This window comes from Taudactylus pleione, unplaced genomic scaffold, assembly GCF_031769625.1.
Source record: "Taudactylus pleione unplaced genomic scaffold, aTauple2 ptg000041l, whole genome shotgun sequence".
Classification (NCBI taxonomy): domain Eukaryota; kingdom Metazoa; phylum Chordata; class Amphibia; order Anura; family Myobatrachidae; genus Taudactylus; species Taudactylus pleione.
In genome coordinates, this window is record NW_028284443.1 from 32,455,713 (window position 1) to 32,480,326 (window position 24,614).

The 24,614-nt window shown below is 43.8% G+C and overlaps 1 protein-coding gene across 2 annotated transcripts in view; it reads left to right on the forward strand.

Annotated features, from left to right (window-relative positions):
* Positions 1–24,614, forward strand: part of ANO6 (anoctamin 6) — a 116,119-nt gene that overhangs the window by 85,310 nt on the left and 6,195 nt on the right. For both annotated transcript variants that reach the window (XM_088458059.1, XM_088458052.1), the window contains exons 14-19: positions 3,952–4,121; positions 7,242–7,339; positions 16,365–16,492; positions 17,639–17,844; positions 18,786–18,988; positions 24,098–24,203. In XM_088458059.1, the coding sequence (XP_088314185.1) occupies positions 3,952–4,121; positions 7,242–7,339; positions 16,365–16,492; positions 17,639–17,844; positions 18,786–18,988; positions 24,098–24,203 (911 nt within the window). The remainder of the gene's footprint in view (positions 1–3,951; positions 4,122–7,241; positions 7,340–16,364; positions 16,493–17,638; positions 17,845–18,785; positions 18,989–24,097; positions 24,204–24,614) is intronic.

Sequence of the window (24,614 nt, forward strand, 5' to 3'; positions counted from 1 at the left end):
GCTGCGCCATATCGTCTGACGCTGGGGATGCGTAGTAGAGATGCATTAGAGCGTACTAGTAAGCGTCTACTACTGTGAGGACAGCGTACCCGGCTGTCAAAATTGCAGTTTAGGGGAGATAGGCGCTCCCCCGGCCGCTCCATCCGCATCCCAGACGCAACTTCCGGTTATGGACTCTCCTCTAGTTTGCTATTTCTGACCACCTCGTGTGTGAGACGCTCACAGTTGGCATGTTCTGCTGTAAGCTGTTGGTCTCAGAGGTTTGGTCTGTCTCCCTGTATACCTCTCACTGTATATTTACTGCCTTTTGTTTTTCACATTGTCAGTTATATCTATCACTGTGTTTCCCCTCATCTCTCTGAAAAAGGGTGTGTGGTTTTTCATTTGAAAGGGTCACATTGCATTTATACTGTACTCTTTATACCTTCTACACATTTGCCATGTCTGAAGGTAGAGGAGAGAAGGATAGGCCTCCGGAGTTAAGATCATGTAGGTTCTGTTTGGCAGGCCTATCTGAGCAAGATTTTATGCAGGATGGATTGTGTAGGGTCTGTTTTAAACAGCCACCGTTTCTATCTTATACACCTGTAGCTACACAAGAACCATCCTAGGTGACCTCTTGGTCTCAGGTTATGTCGCACATAGTGGACAGGGCCGCAGCATTGCGAGCTCCTGTTACAGTACTACCTCATGCTATGGGGTGCTCACAGCATTTGCATTCTTCTATGTGTATGCCCTCCATGAATCCCTGTGGGTTTCATTTTTCTGGTCACTCTAGTCAGAGTATGCTGCCGTCTATTGACCCTCAGCAGGTTATACAGGTAAGTAAACCGGTGGTGGTGAAGCAGGGCATAAGAGATTTTCCCTTCAGACGTCGCATCAGGATTCTGACTTAGCCTTCTCATCACACTGTGATACTCAGAGTTCTGGGTCTTACTCAGTGGAAGAAGACCATCAGTCTTCTGTGGATGTTCCTTCTCTGATGAGCAGTTAGATCAGTCCTCAGTATAGAGGAAGAGGAGATGCCGCCGAAGTCTAAGACTCCGGTCTTTAGGCGTCAGAAGGTGGCTAAGGATTATTTCCCTCAGTCTGAGCAACTGACGAATCTTATGTCTGAAGCATGGTGTACACCAAGTAAACACTTTCATGCTACAAGGAATTTAACCTCTCGATACCCATTTGCACTTGGTGCATGTAACAAATGAGAAGTTCCTCCAACAGTAGATGCTCATGTTACAAGATTGATTAGGAGTGCTACATTACCTATTCCTGCAGCTTCCTTGTTAAAAGAGGTTACAGATAGATAACTATTTGAAATCAGTGTTTTCATTATCTGGAGCTATTACCAGACCGGTTATGGCTGTAGCCTGGGTAGCCAAAGCTATGGAAGACTGGATGATGGCTCTGGAAGGTAGTATGCCTGATGCTACCAGAGAACAGCTGCCTCATCTCTGTCAGATGCGAGAAGCAGCTGTGTATATAGGGGGAAGCAGTCATTGATGCAGGTATCTTGGCTTCTAGGCTGTCAGACACTTCGCTTGCAGCTCGAAGAACCCTTTGGCTAAAGACCTGGAAGGCGGATGCAGGATCCAAGAAGGCTCCAGAGCTGGATGACATATTGACTTCTCTTGCAACAAAAGTTGCTAGAGAAGCAAAGTCTCCTGGATTGCCATCCACGACTACAGGCAGTTGTCATCTCGGTCCTTTCGCCAACACACTAGGGCAAAAGGGCAGTCCTCCTCTAGACAGATTAATTCCCACAAGAAACCCCAAGAAATCTTGGTCAACCAAACGTCCTGCTTCCAAGCCAGACGGTAGGCCTACTGTCTGGCTTCAGACCTAGTCAGGTCTTGGCCTTCCGGGAGTCTATTGGGGCCCTCCTAAAGTCAGGAGTCATAATCCCCGTTCCTGTGAGGTGACTGGAAAGGGGTTATTCAATTGTATTTTTGATTTAGAAATGAAATGGGTCGCATCGCCCTATCCTGAATCTGAAGGGTCTAAACAGATTCATCCATGTGCCCAAATTCCGTATGGAACCCTGCACCCAATTATGCTGGCGATGGAGCCTGTAGATCTTATGGTCTCCCTGGACATACAGGATGCATATCTGCATGTTCCGATTGCACGATCCCACCAAGGATTTCAGCAACATTATCAATTTCAGGCTCTACCCTTCGGTCTGTCCACAGCCCCTCGGGTATTTACCAAGATAATGCAGTCATGATGCATAACTCAGATGACAGAGTCAGGATACTGCCATATTTGGACGACGACCTGATATTAGCACATTCTCAGGAGATATTACAATGTAATCTTCAGATGACCATTGTCTGCTTACAAAAGCATGGCTGGATAATCAATTAGAAAAAGTCTTCTCTCTCCAACTCTGCGGATGGTGCACTTGGGGGGCTGCTGGACTTTCTGGGCCAGAGGATTCTTCTACCAGAGGACAAGATTGCGGCACTACAGTCTTGTGTGCACAGTCTACTCTGCAAGCAAAGAGTGTCAGTTCACCTGGCAATGCAGGTGCTGGGTTCCATAGTATCCACATTCGACATGGTGGCTTATGCCCAGTTCCACTCCAGGTCCTTGCAGCAATGGATTCTGTCTAATTGGGATGGTTAGTATCATCGGATAAAGTCTCGCATGATCCGCATCTCGCCAGAGGTTCGGCTCTCCCTTGCGTGGTGGCTGGAGACGATTAATTTGGACAAGGGTCATCCATTATGGATCCCGGATTGGGTACTTATCACCACAGATGCAAGGATGGGGAGAGGTGACAGGTCATCACACCTTTCAGGGAAGGTAGTCTGTTCAGGAATGTCACCTACCGATAAATATTTTGGAGCTTTGTGCAGTGTACAGAGCGCTCATTTTGTCGCAGGGCCTCCTTCAGGGCAGGCCAGTCCAGGATAAGTCCGACAACTCGACCGCAGTGGCCTACATCAATCATCAGGGAGGCACACGAAGTCCGGCAGCCATGAGGGAAGTGGCAAAGATTCTGCTGTAGGCAGAATGCCATCTTTCAGCAAGCTCTGCAATATTCATCCCAGGAGTCATCAACTGGGAAGTGACCTTTGAGTTGTCAGGACATACATGCCGGAGAATGGGCTCTTCATCCGGACGTCTTTCACACTGGCTGATCTCCCTGTCCCAAACAATGTGACAGCACATTCTACTCGGTCTGTGGGGCCATCGTGGGCGGTTAGACAAGGCGTCTCAGCTGAACAGCTGTGCAAGGCAGCCACTTGGTCTTCCGTCCATACCTTTTGTCAAATTCTATGCATTTGATACTTTTGCCTCCCCAGGATGCATCCTTTGGGTGGCAGATTCTCCTCTCTGAGCAGGAGCGTCTCCACCCTTAAGGGAATTGCTTTAAGACGTCCCCAAGGTAGATCCTGTGGACCCTATGGACCCTGAAGAAGAAAATAAGAGTTATGGTATAACCTACCTCAGTTAACTCTTTCTTCGAGGTCCATAGGGTCCACTCCACAGGGCACCCACCCTGATACACCTGGCCTCAGTTGGGATCGGTTCTTTGCTTTTTTGTATCACTGATTCCCTCTTCGTATTTTGAGAGTGTTTCTTGTGTACATTGTACTTCCTTCTCCACTTTCTGTCTCTTGCTATTAAGCTTGTTTACAAACAATGCCTGTGGCTGGGGGTGGGGTATATAGGGTGAAGGACCAGTGCATGCTGGGAGCTTTAAAGCTGAAGCTGTTTGGTGCAATGGATCTCTCCAACTACATACCCCCAAGGTAGATCCTGTGGACCCTATGGACCTCAAAGAAAGAGTTAACTGAGGTATGTTATACCATAACTCTTATTCCTTATTTATTTGTTTTAAGTAAATGTTTTTATGCTTTGTTCTTGTGGTGATTTATTTCAATTTTTATTCATGTTAATGGCAAATAAAGTTATATTATGAATTTACTTACTATCTTATTACAGAGCTACCAAGAACAAAGACAGAGTATGAAAACAGTCTTACCACAAAGATGTTTCTTTTCCAGTTTGTCAATTACTACTCTTCTTGTTTCTACATCGCCTTCTTCAAGGGGAAATTTGTAGGGTACCCTGGAGATCCAGTGTATTGGTTTGGAAGATATCGCAATGAGGAAGTAAGTTATTTAAGGTTAATGATTTTATAAAATTCAGTGTAAAATGTAGGTTTGGTTAAAATAAAGCAAGTTAGTATAATGGCCTTGAAGTGAAGAATGTTAGATAGCAGTCACATGTGGTTAGATGATGGAGCCCTTGGAATACTCGTCATTGAACTCCATTATTGAATACATACAGGCTGCTGATTAAAATATTTTGAAATCTATAAAAATTGCTATTTACCAGTCTCAGGCACCTTCTGCAACAGCAAGGGCATAGATGAATGGTAGCCAAAGCTTGGACTCCTGGTTATTTGCTCAATACTCTGGTTGCTCTTGCACCAGCCTGTACTTGGTGCAAAGGACACAGGTGTATTTATGCTTCCGTCCAGCTCTGCATAGCTCACAAATGAGTCAGCAGCCTTTTCTGTAATTTGTCTACGTGAGAAAACACTGTTACACCAATTCCCCTTCAGTCACAAGTGGCAATGTGTTTGAAATGCGTATACTTGTCTCAGGGGTACACGCAAAATAGAAACCGCAAACAGGTGTGCATTCAACTCCGCATCAGGACCAAGGATTGCATAATAAGCATTGTGGAACTGCTTGTCTCAGCAGGCCCTACAGTGCTGGGATTTATTATTCCCTGCCAGCTGTAACGTCACTGATTAGTTATCTCTGCTTCTGATCCATAAACATGGAGAGAAGTTGCTTAACTTTAGACTGCAAGGCCCAGCAGGCCCTACCATGCTGGGACATGCTGTTGAACATAAGCTACAGGTTGCCTAAATTTGGCCTAGAATTTACAGGGGTTGAGGCCTATAAAACAGTGTGTACTGTGTGAGTTTAGTATATAGCCCTCAAGACCCATTTCTTCCTCAATGCTTTCCAGCGCTCATCCTAACCCACTACTCTATGCTCCTTCCTCACTATCTAGCCAATCTGTGTCACCCCTGTTTGTCTGACCCTCCCCTCAGAATGTAAGCTCTCGCGAGCAGGGCCCTCTTTCCTCACGTGCTTCTTCTTGCCTTACTTTTACTTTCATTTACAATGGCACCTAAAACTGCTTACTGACACCCAGCTGCTTATTTAGGTGTTATGCAGCATTGTTTATAAATCATGTACTTGTCCTGCATTGTCTGTACTGTTAATAACTGTTGTCTTCTGTGCTCATTTGTTACTGTACTTTGTAAGGCGATGCGGAACCCTTGTGGCGCCATATAAATAAAGGATAATAATAATAATATAGACTCAGGGATTAGACATAGCAGACAAGGGGACCTCCATGTCAGAAAGTGCTACAGAACTTACATATACAGGGATCCTGGCAACCAATTCCAATGGAATGCTCCTTGATAGATACGGAGGCCACCAAGGTCTGATATGGAAGGACCAAATTACTTAAATACACCAGAAATTGTCAGAGGTCAGAATCTCAGAGGCAGACAGCGATATCCAAATTGGGCCATTTGTTACAGCCACTGAAGCCGGTGGTCTCTTTCCCAATCGTGTTTAGTGATGCCAGAGCAAAAGAAACCGTGTCTTGTTGGGCTGCCTGAAACAAAGGAATATTAGTAGCACAAGAAAGAGCCCATGGGGTTTCTACTCCCCCTCTGTTGCCTGGTTCAATGGCTCAACCTATCCGGGTGAGAGAACTTCAGAGATCAAGACCCAATTCTACTTGCTGCCAGGAAGTAGGGGGAAGTGTTATTTGAAAATGCTAAGATTTTTATTCTATCCTAATTTCCCATTGGCATTACAAAGGCAGTATGAATTGTTTATACCACTTGAAAAGAAATTCTAAATCCTACAGTACACCATGATGTTCTCTTTTAAGTCACAGTTCAACATGATGGAAAAGCAGATCCAGAAGTTGCACAATGCTGTTTTATATGTATGTTAAAGGCTCTCACTGACATAAAATATAATAGCGTAGCAAAAATACAAATGACCATTTTCTGTTATTTATATCCCATGTTGAGTGCTAAGTAATATTTTTCGCCATTTTCTGACTAGATAGATAATTGTTTATCGATCATGGAGTCCTATTAATCATATAATTATATATTATTAGGGTAGACTCACAATTGTGAATTATTTCAGTGTCTATCATTATCCCTCTTTTTTTAGAATAATATAGCAATAAAGGTTATGTTTTAAACAAATTTATCATTTCATATCATACATATGCAAAGAGTGCCCCAGAAAGGGAATTTCTTGTCTAGCTCTAGTCTAGAAGTCTTTTTTTCAAAGTAGGTTCTGTTAAATCCTAAGCAAAAGGTGCCAGTATGAGCATGGATATGTACAAACCTGAATGAAAGAAGCCCTTACACTGATATTTCATACACTGAGGCGCCCGCACTTTTCCATTTTCCCTGATTCATACAAATCTGAAGCTACTGGCTCAAGCTGGGTACACGCGTAAAGATTTTCTGTCCAACCATCCAACTAGATGATTGGTTGGAATGAAAATCTGGTAACGTATGAGAGTAACTGATGATCAGCAATTTGCTCCTAAACGCCAGAAAACAGATGAAAATGGTCGTCAGACAAGTTTGTTAAATGTTTGATCTAAACAATTTATTTAAACAGTTTTTGGCCATCTTCCGGCATTTGGGAGCAAATTGCTGATTGTCATTTGCTTTCATACCTTACCAGATTTTCATTCCAACCAATCAACTAGTTGGACAGAAAATCTTTACGTGTGTATGCACATTTAAGTTCATTCTGCCAGCCAAAATCTGTTATTCATAACATAATCCATAGATGATAAAGGGGAAATCTCAATAAATATCAGTCAATTGATTGCTAGTTTGCAACTTACACATGAACATGAGTGATATTATCACCTGACAATACCTGAAAGGGTGGTGGTCATTAAGAGTATAGCTTTGTATATGTACTTTATTCTGTACTGAGTATGAAGCCATTGGTGGTGTTGTACATAGAAGGAAGTATGCAAATTGATAAGTGCCTTGGAGAACAGTTCAATATAAAAATAAAATTATGATGATGGTGGTGGTGATTAGGTGAAGATCATTTTTCCATTTCGGTTTGTTGCATGATCTTGGTAACAATCACAAAACCTATATTACATTGTAATCTTTTTAAACATTAAAGTGACTTTTTAAAATTTTCCAGTGTGATCCTGGTGGGTGTCTTCTTGAACTTACAACACAACTGACAATTATAATGGGAGGCAAAGCTATATGGAACAATATCCAGGAAATTCTTGTACCGTAAGTTCTTTCTGTTACAAAATGAACATTATTTTTGTACTCTATGCAAAAGATAAACAGTACTTTATGTAAGTATTAGATTACTTTTTCTACTTCAGGGTCCATAGGGTATCCACAGGATACCTTGGGTATAGTTGTGACGTCAGTCGCAGGGCACCAAAGAGTTAAGCTTTCAGCCTCCCAGGATGCACTAGGTCCCCCTCCTATACCCCGCCCCCGAGCCAAGGCACCTCAGTTTAGTTTGGTGCCCGGCCGGAGTCGGGTGCACCTGTTGGAGTGGGGGCTAGAAGAGCCCCTGAAGCTTATTCTTCATGCAGCTGTGGCTGCACAACTGGATGAACAGCATGGACAGTCAGTCCTGACGTCCATGCTGTCTTCCCTACACCCCGCCAGTACCAGAACGCCGGTACTGATCCGGGGATGCTGGTGGGCATCTGGGGTCACAGCTAGCGGTGACCCCAGATGCTCCGGACCATGGCCGGATTCAAGGGGGACAGAGGTAAGCAGCGGGGTCCCGCGGTGGGTCCCCGCTGATCACATGGTCCTAAGTCCCCAGGCAGGGGGCTCCCTGGGGACTGGCTGCAGCGTGGAGCCAGGCGACCAACCTGCGCTTCCACTACCCCCTGGGACAGCGGACCGCAGCAGAGCGGTAGCGCTGCGGCGTCCCAGGGGTTAAATGCATGCCAGGGGAGCGCGCCTTCCCTGTCTCACAGCCGGCGCCTCCCCCGCTGCACACAGCCCTCTCTGCATGCTGCCGACTGGTCCTGTGGCAGCGCTCCTCCCCCAGGCCAGCCTCCTCTCTGCTCCTCGGCGGCCATCTTCTCCAGAACGCATGGTGAACGCTGCTGGAAGCGCTGGAAGGAAGCATCGTGGTCTGGGTCCCCCCGCATACCTCTCCTCCGCTGTGGTCAGGTCTGTGTATGCAGCGCTGTGTCCTACCAGGCCCTGTGTCTGTGTAGTTGAGTGATCAGCGCTGTTAGTGCAGGAATTGTTATTTTTCTGCATTGTATGTGACTGTGCTAGCGCTGCTGCCTGTAATCTTTTCTTCTCTAAACTGTCAGCTTTATTACTGTCCCTGTTCTTTCTGCTAAAGCCCTTGCGGTGCGGTGCTGCAGGGTGGTCTCTCGCCTATTTAATACTTAATTGGTGAGAGAGGTCACATACGTGGTGCCATCATGTCTGAAAGTGATTTTCCCCTCCGGCTACAGTGTACCACGTGCAAAGTACCGTTAGCGGAGGGGGAGGGTAGCGCGGAGGGCCTTTGCCAGCAGTGTTTGTCCATGGCGCGGCCTATTACGGTTACAGCACCGGTACAGGAGCCGCCCTGGGCTTGTTTCGCTCAGGCGTTAACAGCTTTAGTGGGCCAGTTAGCTCCGCAGCCCGCGTTTACTCCGATGGGTTTGTCCCAGCAGTCTGTGGTGTCGTCACCCATGCAGGGGTTCCCACGACAATTGGTGGTACCCCACAGTCTCCCTATTTCCCCGCTCCCGGGTTCTCAGGAGCCAGCGTGGGTTAACTCCCTGACGAGTTCTGTACAGCACTTGTCGGATGTGTTGCAAGGGGAGTCTGTGATGCGGTCTCATAAAAGGCCGGTGGCGTCTCTGTCCGCTCCTTATGAGGATGACGAAGGGACGTCTGATGATGGGGAGATTCTAGATCCTTACGATCAGGAACCTCTCCATACTAAGGACGCTGATGCTAAGTCCAAAGTATATATTCCTGGACTTATTCGGGCGGTCCGCACAGCCTTGGTGATTGAGGACGAAGTTCCCCCAGCGGCTAAATCTAAGTATGCCTTTTTCAAAGATGTGAAGGGCGATGCCACAGTCTTTCCTCTTTCGGGTCAGTTGGTGGACCATTTAGAGGAGGCGTGGAAACAACCTGGCAAAAGATACCAGCCGCAGAGACGCCTGGCGGTGGCTTATCCGTTCGCGGATAATTATTTTGCGAAGTGGGAATCCCCTCCACAGGTGGATTCTCACGTGACCCGTCTTGTCCGTAGTGCCACATTGCCGATGCCATCCATGTCCTCCCTTAAGGATGCTACGGACCGCAAGGTAGAAATCTGCCTGAAGTCCGCTTATTCCCTTGCACGGCCGGCTATGGCCATTTGCTGGGTTGCCAGAGCGATGGAGCGCTGGGCGGATTCATTAGAGGCTTCTTTTGAATCCGACTGTCCGGCCGATCAGGCGGAGTTGATTGGCAATCTCCGTGATTCGGCCACCTACATCAACGAGGCGGCTCTAGACATTAGTACTCTGGTGTCTAGAATTTCTTCAGCAGCGGTAGCTGCTCGTCGCACCTTGTGGCTGCGATCCTGGAAGGCGGACGCAGATTCCAAGAAAGGTCTGGAAGCGTTGCCGTTTACCGGAGAAGTTCTCTTCGGTCCGGATCTGGATAAGATTGTGGCCACGCTGGCGGCAGCCAAATCTGCCTGTCTCCCGTCGGCCGCTGCTCCTTCTGGTTCGGGACCATCGTCCTTTCGGTCATCTAGGGCCCAGGGCAGGCCCAAACCACAGTCGTTTCCTCGACAGGCTGGCCCTAAGAAATCGGTCAAGCCCCGGAAGCAGGCATGGAGTACCAGACGTCCGGCCCCCAAGCCAGATGACAAGCCTGCGGCCTGACGGTCCGGGCCTCCCTTTGGGGGATCCCAGGGTGGGAGGCCGCCTGCTACAGTTCGCCCAGTGTTGGTCGACCACTACGACAGACACTTGGGTTCTGGAGGTGGTTTCCCACGGATACGCCCTCTCCTTCCGGCACAGACCCCCGGCTCGCTTCTTCACCACGGGTCTCCCATCAGACCGGAACAAGGCTACGGAGCTGCGGAAGGTATTGCACACTATGCTCCAGGCTGGAGTTATAGTGGCGGTTCCATTCTCCCAGAGGGGCCAGGATTTCTATTCAAATCTATTTTTGGTACAGAAACCCAATGGGTCATATCGTCCGATTCTCAACCTCAAAGCACTCAACAAGTCTTTGCGGGTCCCGAAGTTTCGGATGGAGACCCTACGGTCCATCATTCTGGCGCTGGAACCTGGGGACTACTTGGTGTCATTGGACATACAGGACGCTTACCTACATGTCCCTATTCTTTGGCGCCATCAACAGTTCCTCAGGTTTGCAATCAGCAGCGACCACTTCCAGTTTCGGGCGTTACCTTTTGGCCTGGCAACAGCACCACGTGTTTTCACCAAGGTGATGGCGGTCATGGCGGCTTCTCTGCGGCTGCAGGGAGTCCGCATGTTGCCGTATTTGGACGACCTGTTATTGGTGGCAGGATCTCCAGAGCTCCTGTTACGCCACTTGGACCTGACCATTGCACTGCTGCAACGGCACGGCTGGCTAATCAACTGGCAGAAGTCCACTCTAATCCCGTCTCGGAGGATTCTGCATCTTGGAGCCTTATTGGACTCGGGACAGCAAAGGATCTTCGTGACGGAGGACAAGATCTCTGCTTTACAGTCAAGGGTGCGCAGTTGTCTGCACAGCCGCCGGGTGTCCTTACACTTGGCGATGAGGTTACTGGGCTCCATGGTGTCGGTGTTCGACATGGTGGAATACGCCCAGTTTCACTCCAGACCTCTGCAGCACCTGATCCTGTCCAAGTGGAACGGGCTGACTCAGTCTCTGAAGTTCCAGACGATTGTGCTCACCCAGGAGGTTCGCCTGTCCCTTACGTGGTGGTTACAGACGACCCACCTCAACAAGGGACGTCCGTTCTGGGTTCCAAATTGGGTCCTGTTGACAACGGACACCAGTCTTCGGGGCTGGGGAGCAGTTTCGGGTCCACACTTGTTCCAGGGCAGGTGGACGCCGACAGAAGCGGAGCTTCCAATAAATGTCTTGGAACTCCGTGCGGTCTTCAATGCTCTCCAGCAGGCACAGCGGTTTCTCCAGGGTCGCCCGGTGCAGGTCCAGTCGGACAACGCTACCACCGTGGCCTACATAAACAGGCAAGGAGGAACTCGCAGTCGGGCGGCTCTCGTAGAGGTCTTTCGGATCCTGGTTTGGGCGGAGCGCAATCTTCCGGCCATATCAGCGGTCTTCATCCCGGGAGTGCTCAATTGGGAGGCGGACTTTCTAAGTCGCCAGGACGTTCATCCGGGGGAATGGTCCCTGCACCCGGACGTTTTTCAACTACTGGTGGACAGGTGGGGTCTTCCAGAAATCGACCTCATGGCGTCCCGGCACAACAACAAGTTGCCGGTGTACGGGTCTCGCACAAGAGACGAAGGGGCGTCTCTGGTGGATGCTCTGTCCGTCCGGTGGACGTTCCGGTTCGCATACCTGTTCCCTCCGGTCTCCCTTCTTCCACGGGTAATCCGGAAATTCAAACAGGAAGGAGGGACGCTCCTGTTGATAGCTCCCGCGTGGCCCAGACGGCACTGGTTCTCAGACCTTCAGGGTCTGTCCGTGGACATTCCTCTGCGGTTGCCGCTACGACCGGACCTTCTGTCTCAGGGTCCTTGCCTTCACCCGGACCTGACTCGGCTGTCTTTGACGGCGTGGCTGTTGAGACGGCCATGCTGAGGTCCCGGGGGTTTTCCAGCTCGGTGGTGCGGACCATGTTACGAGCTCGGAAACCGTCTTCCGCGAGGATATACCATCGCGTGTGGCATACGTTCTTCCAGTGGTGTCGACCGAGAGGTTATGCACCGCTGGAGTTTCGTCTGTCTCGGATTCTCGCCTTCCTGCAAGCGGGACTAGATCATGGGCTTCGCCTTGCTTCTTTGAAGGTACAGGTTTCGGCCCTATCTGTCTGGTTTCACCGTAGGATTGCTACAATCCCGGATGTGCGCACCTTTATGCAGGGTGTTCTCCGCATTCAGCCGCCCTTTGTTCCACCTGTGGCGCCTTGGGATTTGGCTGTGGTCCTGAGGGCTCTCCAAGGACCGCCGTTTGAACCACTGGGCTCAGTGGATCTTAAATGGCTAACAGCTAAGACTGTTTTCCTTCTGGCCATTGCTTCGGCCAGACGTGTTTCTGAGTTAGGGGCTCTTTCTTGTAGACCCCCTTTCTTGGTTTTTTATGGGAACAGGGCAGTGCTCCGCACTCGGCCCGAGTTTCTTCCCAAAGTTGTTTCCCAGTTTCATATTAACGAGGAAATAGTTGTTCCGGCCTTTAACTCACCGGGTCTTTCCGTGGGTGAGGCCTCTTTGGATGTTGTGCGGGCCTTAAGGACTTATGTTGACCGCACTTCTTCGTTTAGGAAGTCGGACGCTTTGTTTGTCCTCTTTGGCTTCCGTAAAAAGGGTTGGCCTGCTTCAAAGCAAACTTTGGCAGCCTGGATCCGTATGGCTATTTCTGAAGCTTATCTTCATGAAGGCCTACCGGTCCCTCCTTCTCTGAAGGCTCATTCCACTAGGTCTGTGGGTCCTTCGTGGGCAGCTCGACGTGGTGCCTCGGCAGTTCAGATCTGCAAGGCTGCTACGTGGTCTTCTGTCCATACCTTCGTGAGGTATTACAGGTTTGACACCTTCGCCTCTCAGGATGCTTCCTTCGGGCGGCGGATTCTCCTTTCTGCACAGGAGCGTCCCCACCCTTAAAGGATACTGCTTTGGGACATCCCCAAGGTATCCTGTGGATACCCTATGGACCCTGAAGTAGAAAATATGAGATATGGTAAGAACTTACCCTTGTTATCTCTATTTCTACGAAGTCCATAGGGTTCCACAGGACTCCCGCCCTGTCGCACCTGTGCTGCAGATGGGCTTTGCTCTGGTCACCGGTTTTCCGTCTCCCTCTGGTGAGAATGTGATTCTTGTATGTGTCCAGATCTTTGTTCTCTCTCTTCCTTCTCCTCCTCCGGCCTATGGCTTGGTAACTAACTGAGGTGCCTTGGCTCGGGGGCGGGGTATAGGAGGGGGACCTAGTGCATCCTGGGAGGCTGAAAGCTTAACTCTTTGGTGCCCTGCGACTGACGTCACACCTATACCCAAGGTATCCTGTGGAACCCTATGGACTTCGTAGAAATAGAGATAACAAGGGTAAGTTCTTACCATATCTCATATTATTTAAATATGTAAAAATTATACACCTTAATGTAAATTTACCTTTTGACTGTATGTTATATTTGTACAAATGGAGTATTATGGATATTACCAATTGCACAGTACATTAAAATACCTTCCTAAATCCTCTACCTAACTCCTAATTCTTCAGTCTGTTTATTCTGGTCTTGGCCAAGACAGTACTCAGGCTTACAGTTGTGGCCAGCCCGTGGCTTTTATATACAGATGGAGCATGGACATTCTATGCATTTTCATGATCTCCATAGCTAGCAGAGGGCGGTGATCATCATGCATTGCTAACTAATAATAGTGTCCCACCATTTAACTACATTAATCATGCTGCTTCTGTTTTATTTATCACTTAATGCACCATCTCACATTGTAAAGAATGCTAGGTGTCCCTTAGCCCACACCAGAGTGAGGTACTGAAATGTTTAGACTTCCTCAGAAGATGCATAATAAGATGGGCTTCATGTACCAAAGCCAGAAAAGGCACATAATCATATATTAGAACTTAATAGCAAAATAACACTAGGAGATGGTCATACTTTTCAACAAGTACAATGAACAAGCTTTAACAAGTATAATACAATTGCAGGATCACTCTGGAGTTTCTAACTGTCTGAAAACCCTTTGAAGAACCACTTGCACCACATGGTGAGGAGCTGGGGTTAGAGCTCTACATTCCAGAGTGGTGTCTACATTCTACTGTTGGCAAACCCATGTCTTCCAGTTACTGAGCCTGACTCAGAGCTGTACGCTAAAGCAACCACATCTGTATACGTAGCTGACCTGCGAAAATCTGCAAATGTTGCAGCTGCTGGGATTTGTGTTGAGATGCCCACCAGTGGCTTTGCAAATACAAGAATCTGCTTACAGTGATGCAGCATCTATCACAGATCATTTGATTATCTCAGTTCTGATTAATCCTATGGCTACTAAGAATGGCTGCCGGAACTGAGACAACTAAATGATTTTCACCGTGTACTGAATCACAAGTAGAGGGCATGACATGCCCCAAAAAGGGTCGTGACACATCCCAGTTATCTCCCACAAATGCTCCCTGACTGTCAATCACACTGTGAGTAAAAAGTTGCTGCAAGTGACTACGGTAATGTACCTTGATGCGTGTGCAGTACCACATAGACGCATGAGCAATTCACCAATCATTCAACTGCGAAAATATCGGCATTGTGTACATCTCTGTATCAGGCACTATGGCCTCTGCTGGCTTATGAGCCATAAAGGGGAGTACATTTTGAATTTGATATTTACGATTGCGTTCATTTGGCCATACTAGTAGTTGTGATTTTAGAACCAAGAGTTTGGGAAATGTTGATGTTTTCCAAGAGACTGATGAATTTTAATTAGGTTCTCATTTGTGGTAACAGGTAGGGCAAACATACAGTCAGGTGCATAAATATTGGGACATTGACAGAATTTTCATATTTTGGCCTCTATTCACCACCACAATGGCTTTGAAATTAAACAAACAAGATGTGCTTTAACTGCAGACTTTCAGATTTAATTTGAGGGTAATTACATCCAAATCAGGTGAATGGTGTAGGAATTACAACAGTTTCTATATGTGCCTCCCACTTTTTAAGGGGCCAAAAGTAATGGGACAAACTAAACAATCCTAAATCTAACTTTCACTTTTTAATACTTTGTTGCAAATCCTTTGCAGGCAATTACAGCCTAAAGTCTGGAACGCATAGACATCACCAGACGCTGGGTTTAATATCCCTGGTGATGGTCTGCCAGGCCTCTACTGCAAATGTCTTCAGTTCCTGCTTGTTCTTGGGGCATTTTCCCTTCAGTTTTGTCTTCATCATGTGAAATGCATGCTCAATCAGATTCAGGTCAGGGGATTGACTTGGCCATTGCATAACATTCCACTTTTTAGCCTTAAAAAACTCTTTGGTTGCTTTTGCAGTATGCGTCCGGTCATTGTCCATCTGCACTGTGAAGCGCCGTCCAATGAGTTCTAAAGCATTTGACTGAATATGAGCATATAATATTGCCCGAAACACTTCAGAATTCATTCTGCTGCTTTTATCAGCAGTCACATCATCAATAAATACAAGGGAACCAGTTCCATTGGCAGCCCTACATGCCCACGCCATGACACTACCTCCACCATGCTTCACTGATGAAGGGGTTGTGAAGGGGTTTTTCTTCACCAGGGAAATAATTCTTCTGTCATCCACCACAGTTGTTTTCCGTGGTCTTCCGGGTCTTTTGGTGTTGCTGAGCTCTCCGGTGCGTTCTGTCTTTTTAAGAATGTTCCAAACAGTTGATTTGGCCACACCTAATGTTTTTGCTATCTCTCTGATGGGTTTGTTTTGATTTTTCAGTGTAATGATGGCTTGCTTCACTGATAGTGACAGCTCTTTGGATCTCATCTTGAGAGTCGACAGCAAAGGATTCCAAATACAAATGTCACACCTAGAATCAACTCCAGACCTTTTACCTGCTTAATTGATAATGAAATAACGAGGGAATAGCCCACACCTGTCCAAGAAATAGCTTTTGAGTTGATAGTCCCATTACTTTTGGCCCCGTAAAAAGTGGGAGGCACATATAGAAACTGTTGTAATTCCTGCACCGTTCACCTGATTTGGATGCAATTACCCTCAAATTAAATCTGAAAGTCTGCAGTTAAAGCACATCTTGTTTGTTTCATTTCAAAGCCATTGTGGTGGTGAATAGAGGCCAAAATATGAAAATTCTGTCAATGTCCCAATATTTATGCACCTGACTGTATATTGTATACTGAAAAGCATGCTTTAAACAGATTTACAGACTCCACATGGTTTTATATTCATATCAAACCTGCTCCTCACCAGCAGAATCATGCAACAAGTATCAGGTGGTTCTCAGTCTCTTTTCCAAATCAAATGAAGACAAGCTTTCAATTACTAGTTTATTCAAGAAAAGTATAAAAGTGGAATTTTAATTTTGTTCACTGTCCATACTTTAAAGTAATAAAGGTTTTTTTTGTGGCTTAATAGATGGATAAAAAACATTATTGGACGATGTCGTTCTTCAGGAATAGAAACAATTAAGCCAAGGTGGGAACAGGATTACCTTCTGCAACCCTTTGGAAGATTGGGATTATTCTATGAATATCTTGAGATGGGTATGTTTGTATATACTTCTTTACACATTTTTTTTTTCCAGGTTTTTTTTGTTCATTTATGTTTTTTGTCAGCTTGTGCTAGTGTTATGCATTAAGAATTCTGGGTTAGTACAAGCTAAATCTGTACTCGTATATACTGTGTCATTTACCATTTACAGACAGTTGTCTATTTGAGCAATGGCTGGGCATACTACTAAAATTATTAAATAATACTTGTAGATAATATTATACGTATATTGTCGCCATTATGCTCTTGTAAGAAACTCTGTGGCATTGATTCTGCCAATTGCTGCGGTTTATTTAGGTTTCTGTTCAGAAGTGAATTAAGATATGCTATTCCGTATAAAGGTGTTGCAAGTCCCATCCCCATCCTGTGATATTATGCATATTTCCATGTCACACAAATCTCTGCTGACCGCTAATATCCTTATAATCTACAATACAGGATATATTTCTTATATTCATCTCCGGTGTAGTTTGAATCATAAAGGAGGAGATCAGAAGTTTGTGGGGCATTTGGAAATGTATCGATTGGCTCCAGTTTATTTGTTAGTAGACTGTTAGGTAGTCTGTACCGTTGCTGCCAATGTCCAGCTGTTTACTGGAGTACCGTAACAATAATATGTATTTTCACCCTTCAGTAAAACATTTTTAAAAAATCAATGGTAGACGTGTCATCCTACTGGTACAAGAAGATGCCACAAAATCTCAATAATTGGTGCAAGGATGGATAATGTGATCTCAGGTGGTAGTCTGTGATTGTGCTTTTTAGGTGCTGGAGGAATGGACAGAACACTGGTACCTTGTGGCAAATTGAATTCCCCCTATACTATCTTAGGTGCTACAAAGCACATATTTATAGGCTGAGATTATAGAACGCACATCTCTATACTATGCTGTATAGACTGAGGGCAAAATAAGTCACTTCATAATGGTTTATAGCTTGCTCTGAAAACATTAGCTGTAAATCAGTAGTAAAGACAGTTGGTGTGACACTGTAAGAAGCTAAGACAGTTCAGCCATTACTGTATGAAAGCTAGAATTGAATTTACATTGGGGATGATAACTGACCGTTTATACTTGTACAATGTACTACTATAGAGTGCTCTTGCTTAGTCATCTGTATTTATCCCCCGCATCTGACAGTTATTCAGTTTGGATTTGTTACCCTGTTTGTGGCATCATTTCCTCTCGCCCCTCTTTTGGCCCTTGTGAATAATTTATTGGAAATTCGTGTGGATGCCTGGAAACTCACAACTCAGTTCCGCCGTACGGTACCCGAAAAGGCGCAACACATTGGAGCCTGGCAGCCGATCATGCAAGGAGTAGCAATACTTGCTGTGGTGACAAATGTAAGTTAGTATTAGTTAAGTTTTGCTTTATTAAATAATAAAGAGAATGAAATTTATGCACAGAGACCTAAATTGATTAGGTTTTGTCAGGCTTAGGCCTGGCTGATTCAGTTCATTCATTCAATGGGAAGCTGTTCCAGTGTCTCCTGTTGCTGGGAGATGAACTTAGATGGAGGAAGTATTAATGTGATTTATTCTTGTCATTATTACTTATTTCATTTTATTTACTTTTTCAGCAAATTGGACATTTGTTTGGTCTACCAGATTTTCTCTTTCTGTAATTGCAGTGTGCAGCTTTTGTAAAATGTGTATATAATATAGTATATACATAGTATTCAGTATAGTAGCAATGGCAACTCAAAAATAAGCAGTACCAGACTGCCAAATTGTACCCCTATGCTTTTATCATGGCCAGACTCCACCAGAACAGAGAAGACATGTCTCTGGGCTCAACAACATAGGAATAACATTTCTGGTTCAATTATGTGTTTTATCATTTCAAATATAAAAAGCAAGTCCGTTTCCACTTGGACAAACCATGCTGCGATACAAGGGATACAAAATCACTATGAATCACTGACAGTCCTGTCTTTTACTTATATAGTAACTTAAACATGCATTTAGTACAGATTGTTCATCTTGCAGTGTAAATGCATGATATGAGTCTGAAATGTATCAGTGTCACACTAATTCCATGACACTCAACAGGATTCACCGTGTAATGACCAGTCTCCTCATTCAGAAATATTCAGACTGGTTCTAGAGCCCTCCATATTTATTGAATTTTTCCCCTTTCCTTACACAAAAACATAACTAATCCCAATTGAATGGAAGGTTTTAATGCAACTCAAAACATATGCTTATGTATACATGTGTTTTATTCATGACGCTGCACCCTAATTTGAACACATTTTTTTCTCTTCTGTCTTCTTATATTGTAGGCTATGATTATTGCCTTCACATCTGATATGATACCGCGGTTGGTTTATTACTGGTCTTTTTCTGGACCACCCTATGGCACACATACTTCATATACCATGGATGGATACATTAATAATACACTTTCAGTCTTCAACATATCAGATTTCAAAACTGAAAGCAGACCGGTTCCACCACCTTGGTTTGGCACTCAGACTACATGCAGGCAAGTACTGACTGCACTATCCTAAGCTAACATTGCAATTGAATGCTTCACTGAGACTGCATTTTTGTGCAGCTTGTCATAAATAAGAAAACAGCTGTAGCAGAAGCAGATTGCAAGATTTATTGGTAGTTAAACATTATATAGAAATGTAGTTTTTGCGGTTTTATTTTTAATAAAGTAATGCATACAAGTCTCTCAATATTCCATAGAGATTACAATTTCTGGCCATACCAGCACATTGCTATGTTCTCTAGTAATGCATAAAGTGTTTAGCATTATACACAAGACTATCATTGACCTTTTGAAAGAGTAGACATAGAAAGGAGGAAAAATGCTCATATTTGTTAGAGTATGATCTATCTAATCTGTTGTAGTACATTAGTATTCTATGGTCAGTCAGATCCTTGCTTGTAGCTCTATCCAGTCACTGCTGCTGTATGTGACCTAGAAATCTGCTTTATATATTAGAAGTAAGAAATAAATGTTGCTCTGTTTAACATACAATACATATACCAATATGTAGCTTTACAAAGCAATAAAAATGCTACATTGTAAATATTAAGGCAAACTAAGATCTTTCAGATTAAGGGGCTGATATAGAGGTGAATAGATCTTTAGTGTTTTCACATATCGCATGTGCCAAAAGTCAGACGCATTTGGGTCACATCTAGACTTACAACTAGAGAGGTGTAACGGGGCATTTTCATGTAGGATGACTTTAGTGAGACAGTGCTGACAGAATGCAGAATATGCAGACCTGGACCTAAGTGTAAATAAGCCTGTTTCCAGGTACATTTTGTGCATCTAGTATAGGATAGGTGCACATGCCCACTGATGAAGATGACTAGTAGCAAACCAAGCATACAGAGTGTAAGAATGGATGGTGAGAATTGTGTTCTCACTATCCATTCTTACACTGTTACTGTGTATGCAGAACACAATTCTCACTATCCATTCTTACACTGTTACTGTGTATGCAGAACACAATTCTCACTATCCATTCTTACACTGTTACTGTGTATGCAGAACACAATTCTCACTATCCATTCTTACACTGTTACTGTGTATGCAGAACACAATTCTCACTATCCATTCTTACACTGTTACTGTGTATGCAGAACACAATTCTCACCATCCATTCTTACACTGTTACTGTGTATGCAGAACACAATTCTCACCATCCATTCTTACACTGTTACTGTGTATGCAGAACACAATTCTCACCATCCATTCTTACACTGTTACTGTGTATGCAGAACACAATTCTCACTATCCATTCTTACACTGTTACTGTGTATGCAGAACACAATTCTCACTATCCATTCTTACACTGTTACTGTGTATGCAGAACACAATTCTCACTATCCATTCTTACACTGTTACTGTGTATGCAGAACACAATTCTCACTATCCATTCTTACACTGTTACTGTGTATGCAGAACACAATTCTCACCATCCATTCTTACACTGTTACTGTGTATGCAGAACACAATTCTCACTATCCATTCTTACACTGTTACTGTGTATGCAGAACAATTCTCACTATCCATTCTTACACTGTTACTGTGTATGCAGAACACAATTCTCACCATCCATTCTTACACTGTTACTGTGTATGCAGAACACAATTCTCACCATCCATTCTTACACTGTTACTGTGTATGCAGAACACAATTCTCACCATCCATTCTTACACTGTTACTGTGTATGCAGAACACAATTCTCACTATCCATTCTTACACTGTTACTGTGTATGCAGAACACAATTCTCACTATCCATTCTTACACTGTTACTGTGTATGCAGAACACAATTCTCACTATCCATTCTTACACTGTTACTGTGTATGCAGAACACAATTCTCACTATCCATTCTTACACTGTTACTGTGTATGCAGAACACAATTCTCACCATCCATTCTTACACTGTTACTGTGTATGCAGAACACAATTCTCACTATCCATTCTTACACTGTTACTGTGTATGCAGAACAATTCTCACTATCCATTCTTACACTGTTACTGTGTATGCAGAACACAATTCTCACCATCCATTCTTACACTGTTACTGTGTATGCAGAACACAATTCTCACTATCCATTCTTACACTGTTAGTGTAAGAATGGATAGTGAGAATTGTGTTCTGCATACACAGTAACAGTGTAAGAATGGATAGTGAGAATTGTGTTCTGCATACACAGTAACAGTGTAAGAATGGATAGTGAGAATTGTGTTCTGCATACACAGTAACAGTGTAAGAATGGATGGTGAGAATTGTGTTCTGCATACACAGTAACAGGTTTTGTACTGTGCAAATGTCAGTATGCTAAACCAGGGACTTAAACGCTGTCCCTGGAAATGAAAGAAGGTTGGTAATTATGCTGTAAATAGAAAGCCAGACATAAATGGGAGGAACATTTGGGGTTTTTCTTAGATGAGGAATGGCTACATTTTGGCTAATTCATTTGTATATACTTCATAGAGTTTATTGTACTCCTTTGGGTCTGTGGAAAATGGATGTTCGAAATAACTCTTAGGGCCGATTTTTGCCAAAAAACAGGCAAACAGTCTTCTCCACCTAAGACCAGGAGAAAAAGAATGCAAAATCCCTATTTTTGACTAAAAGTGTGGATTCTTTCAGCACCCTTTAGACATCTCCCCCCCACCCTAATGATAAAGTACACACACAAATTTTTATAGTTGCGGAACTTGGCGAAAAAAAAGTGGTCAAAATTTTGGAGAAAAAATGAATAAATTGTTGAAAATTTATTGGGTCTGGTTTTTCAGGGGTCGGTATGGGTGAGTCAAGTGTTAAACATCGCACATGGCCGCAGCAGGCAGTTTATTAACGGTTTTTAAACTTGTGCTTTTACGACACGAAAATATACTTGCACCCATTTTAGCGTACCCCCAATTTACGTGGAACAGTAATTTCCTGGAAAAAAAACCTAGCTTTCTATAATTTTTTTAATTACGTTTTTTCGTAATACGCAAATTACTGCCATTTAATTACCGTAAATACTTTTATTACAGCCAATAATACACTTCTAAATTATTTTCCGATGTACATCAGCCATATGCAGATGCAATTTCTTGACTTTCGCCTCCCGTTTTCACCTTTTTTGTGGGAAAAACGTCAGTTTTCACTTTTTTGGGGCGAAAACGGACGATTTCGCTACTAATTGAATCCGGCCATTAATCTCCTAGATGTGTGAGGCTGAGGATTGCACTTCTTAGCACCTGTTATGAGATAGTGCTATGGTAGCAAATTTTTGGGACTAGGTGTGGGACTACATTAAAGATACTGTACCTACGTTACCTGTTTGGGATCCTAAGGTTTTCTTATTTGGGGTGGCTATGGAGGAAATCATCTCAACTTTAATCTATAAATATCAGTTCATCCTGTTGTCCCTAGCCAAGGTCATAATAGCCAGAGGACGGATGGCAGCAGAACCTCCAGTGTTAATTAAATGGAAGCGATTAGTAAATGAAACTATTATTTATGAGCTCTTTGTCTATAATAGCTGAGGAGCACTTATTATATTTCCTAAAAAGTGGTTGTCATGGTGTAATTCCAGATAAGGGCTTGGGTGGCCCTGCTGCTAACCATTCCCACTTTAACTTGCGTTCTACTTTCCTACCTTATTTACTGTTGAGTGTGATGTTAGTTACGGCTTTTTGGACTTGTTTATATAGGGGTTTATGTGTACTTTATTATGCTCTATTCCTCATCGTTTTTGACATGGTATGAACAGTCAGTAATGTAGTTGAAAACAGGGGCCATGTAACAAGTAGCACGATTCTTCTGTGTGTTTTTTGTTGTTATTTTATGTCTTAATTGTTTACAAGATAAAAATACAATGAATAAAAGAAAATGTCAAGGTAATCCCTATAATACACTATATTTCACTGGTCACTTTGGTCATTTTATATAACACTTATATTCACTAATTCAATTACAAACAAAATGGAGTAAAATACAAATCTGCAGAATATTGTTGAACCAGTGTCACAAGTCAGCCATAATTGAACCTATTTGAGTACAGAGCTATTTATTACTGGTGTATTGTAATACTACAGATGCATCAGGAGACTGTGCTGATTCATTTGATGTGTGTTACTTGTATATCAGACTGTAAACAGAACTTGGCGTGGAAAAGAGCGAAGGCCATTGCGTTATAGCACTTCGTATGCTGATACAGAAACTAAGTCGCACACAGATATATAAGTGTTGCATATGAAATTAATCATCACAGTCTCCTGGTGCGTTCTAGCATTGCAACTTAGATGCATTGTCAGCAACAAAGATGCAAAAAATACACCCGGCGCTAGCAGAGTCTCTCACGGTACCAGGCGCGCCAAGAGGAGCTGGTCCCGTGAGAGGCGCGTCAAGAGGCACTCGTCCTTGCTGTCTGCAGCAAAGACGAGTGAGGACACATCTGAATCTTTTGATGAACATTTTATTGCTAGCCACAAAACTTTAAATAAAAGTCTGAAAAGGCATATTGAACAGTATGATTCATTAGAAGGTAGAATCTCTCATGAGCATGGCCCTGCCTGCCCTTTGTTTTCACATCTGCATTTATTTTTTCTATGTTGTATTTTATGTATACAGAGTTTTCCTCATTGTCTGCTACTGAGCAGCGATGTGGAGTCTTGCTAATCAACAACAATAATAATTACAATAATCATAACTTTATAGCTTATTGCTAAAAGAATCACCATTTTTTTAAGTTTTCTATTTATTACTAATATTTTGAACATTCTGATACAATGTTTCTTAACATTTTAACTCTTTATGAATTACCATGATAGGCACTGTTCTATTAGATCCTGCTATGAACAAATAAACATACCTATATTTGCTGCAAAGATATTAAAGAAAAATTGGCATTATGTGTGCCAAGCTTTACAAAGCAAATGCTGTAATAGTTCGCTTAAGGCCTATACAAAATGACTTGCACATGTTACTGTCCTTTTATCAATGCTTTAAATTATTCCAGATGCAATGACAGTGTAAGTGTTGTCAGTTCTCTATTTGCTCCATCTTGTGGTGATTATGTGATATTACATAAGATACTCAATTTTCTTTAATGAAATATTTTCCAGATACCGTGATTTCCGATATCCCCCTAGCCATGATCACCAGTATGAGCACAGTATATTTTACTGGCATGTTATTGCTGCCAAGCTCTCTTTTCTTATTGTTATGGAGGTAAGTGCTACAGTATAATATAATTTACACATTTATTTCTTTGGTGGTTAGAATACAATTACCAGTTAACATACCAGTCGTTAATATGCATTTTACAACAAAATAGTGTCCATTCTATCAAGTTAGACTTAGGCCCGTATTCAGTTTGGAGCGAAAAGCAGAGAACGGCGAAATAGTATCGCCGATGCCGTCATTTTGCCAGGCGGAAATGTGTCACCATATTCAATTTGAAAGACTTTCCGCCTAGGTGGAAAGTCAGTGCAGTGTAATAGGCGAAAAAGTTTCGCCTATGAATAGCAGGCAGAAAAAAGTGCAGAATTGAGGTTTTGGGGTGCAACATTGCGGGAACCGCCGTGCAGCCTTAAGACAGTCCCCCAAAGGTAAACTGCGTCAAAAATGTTTACATAAATA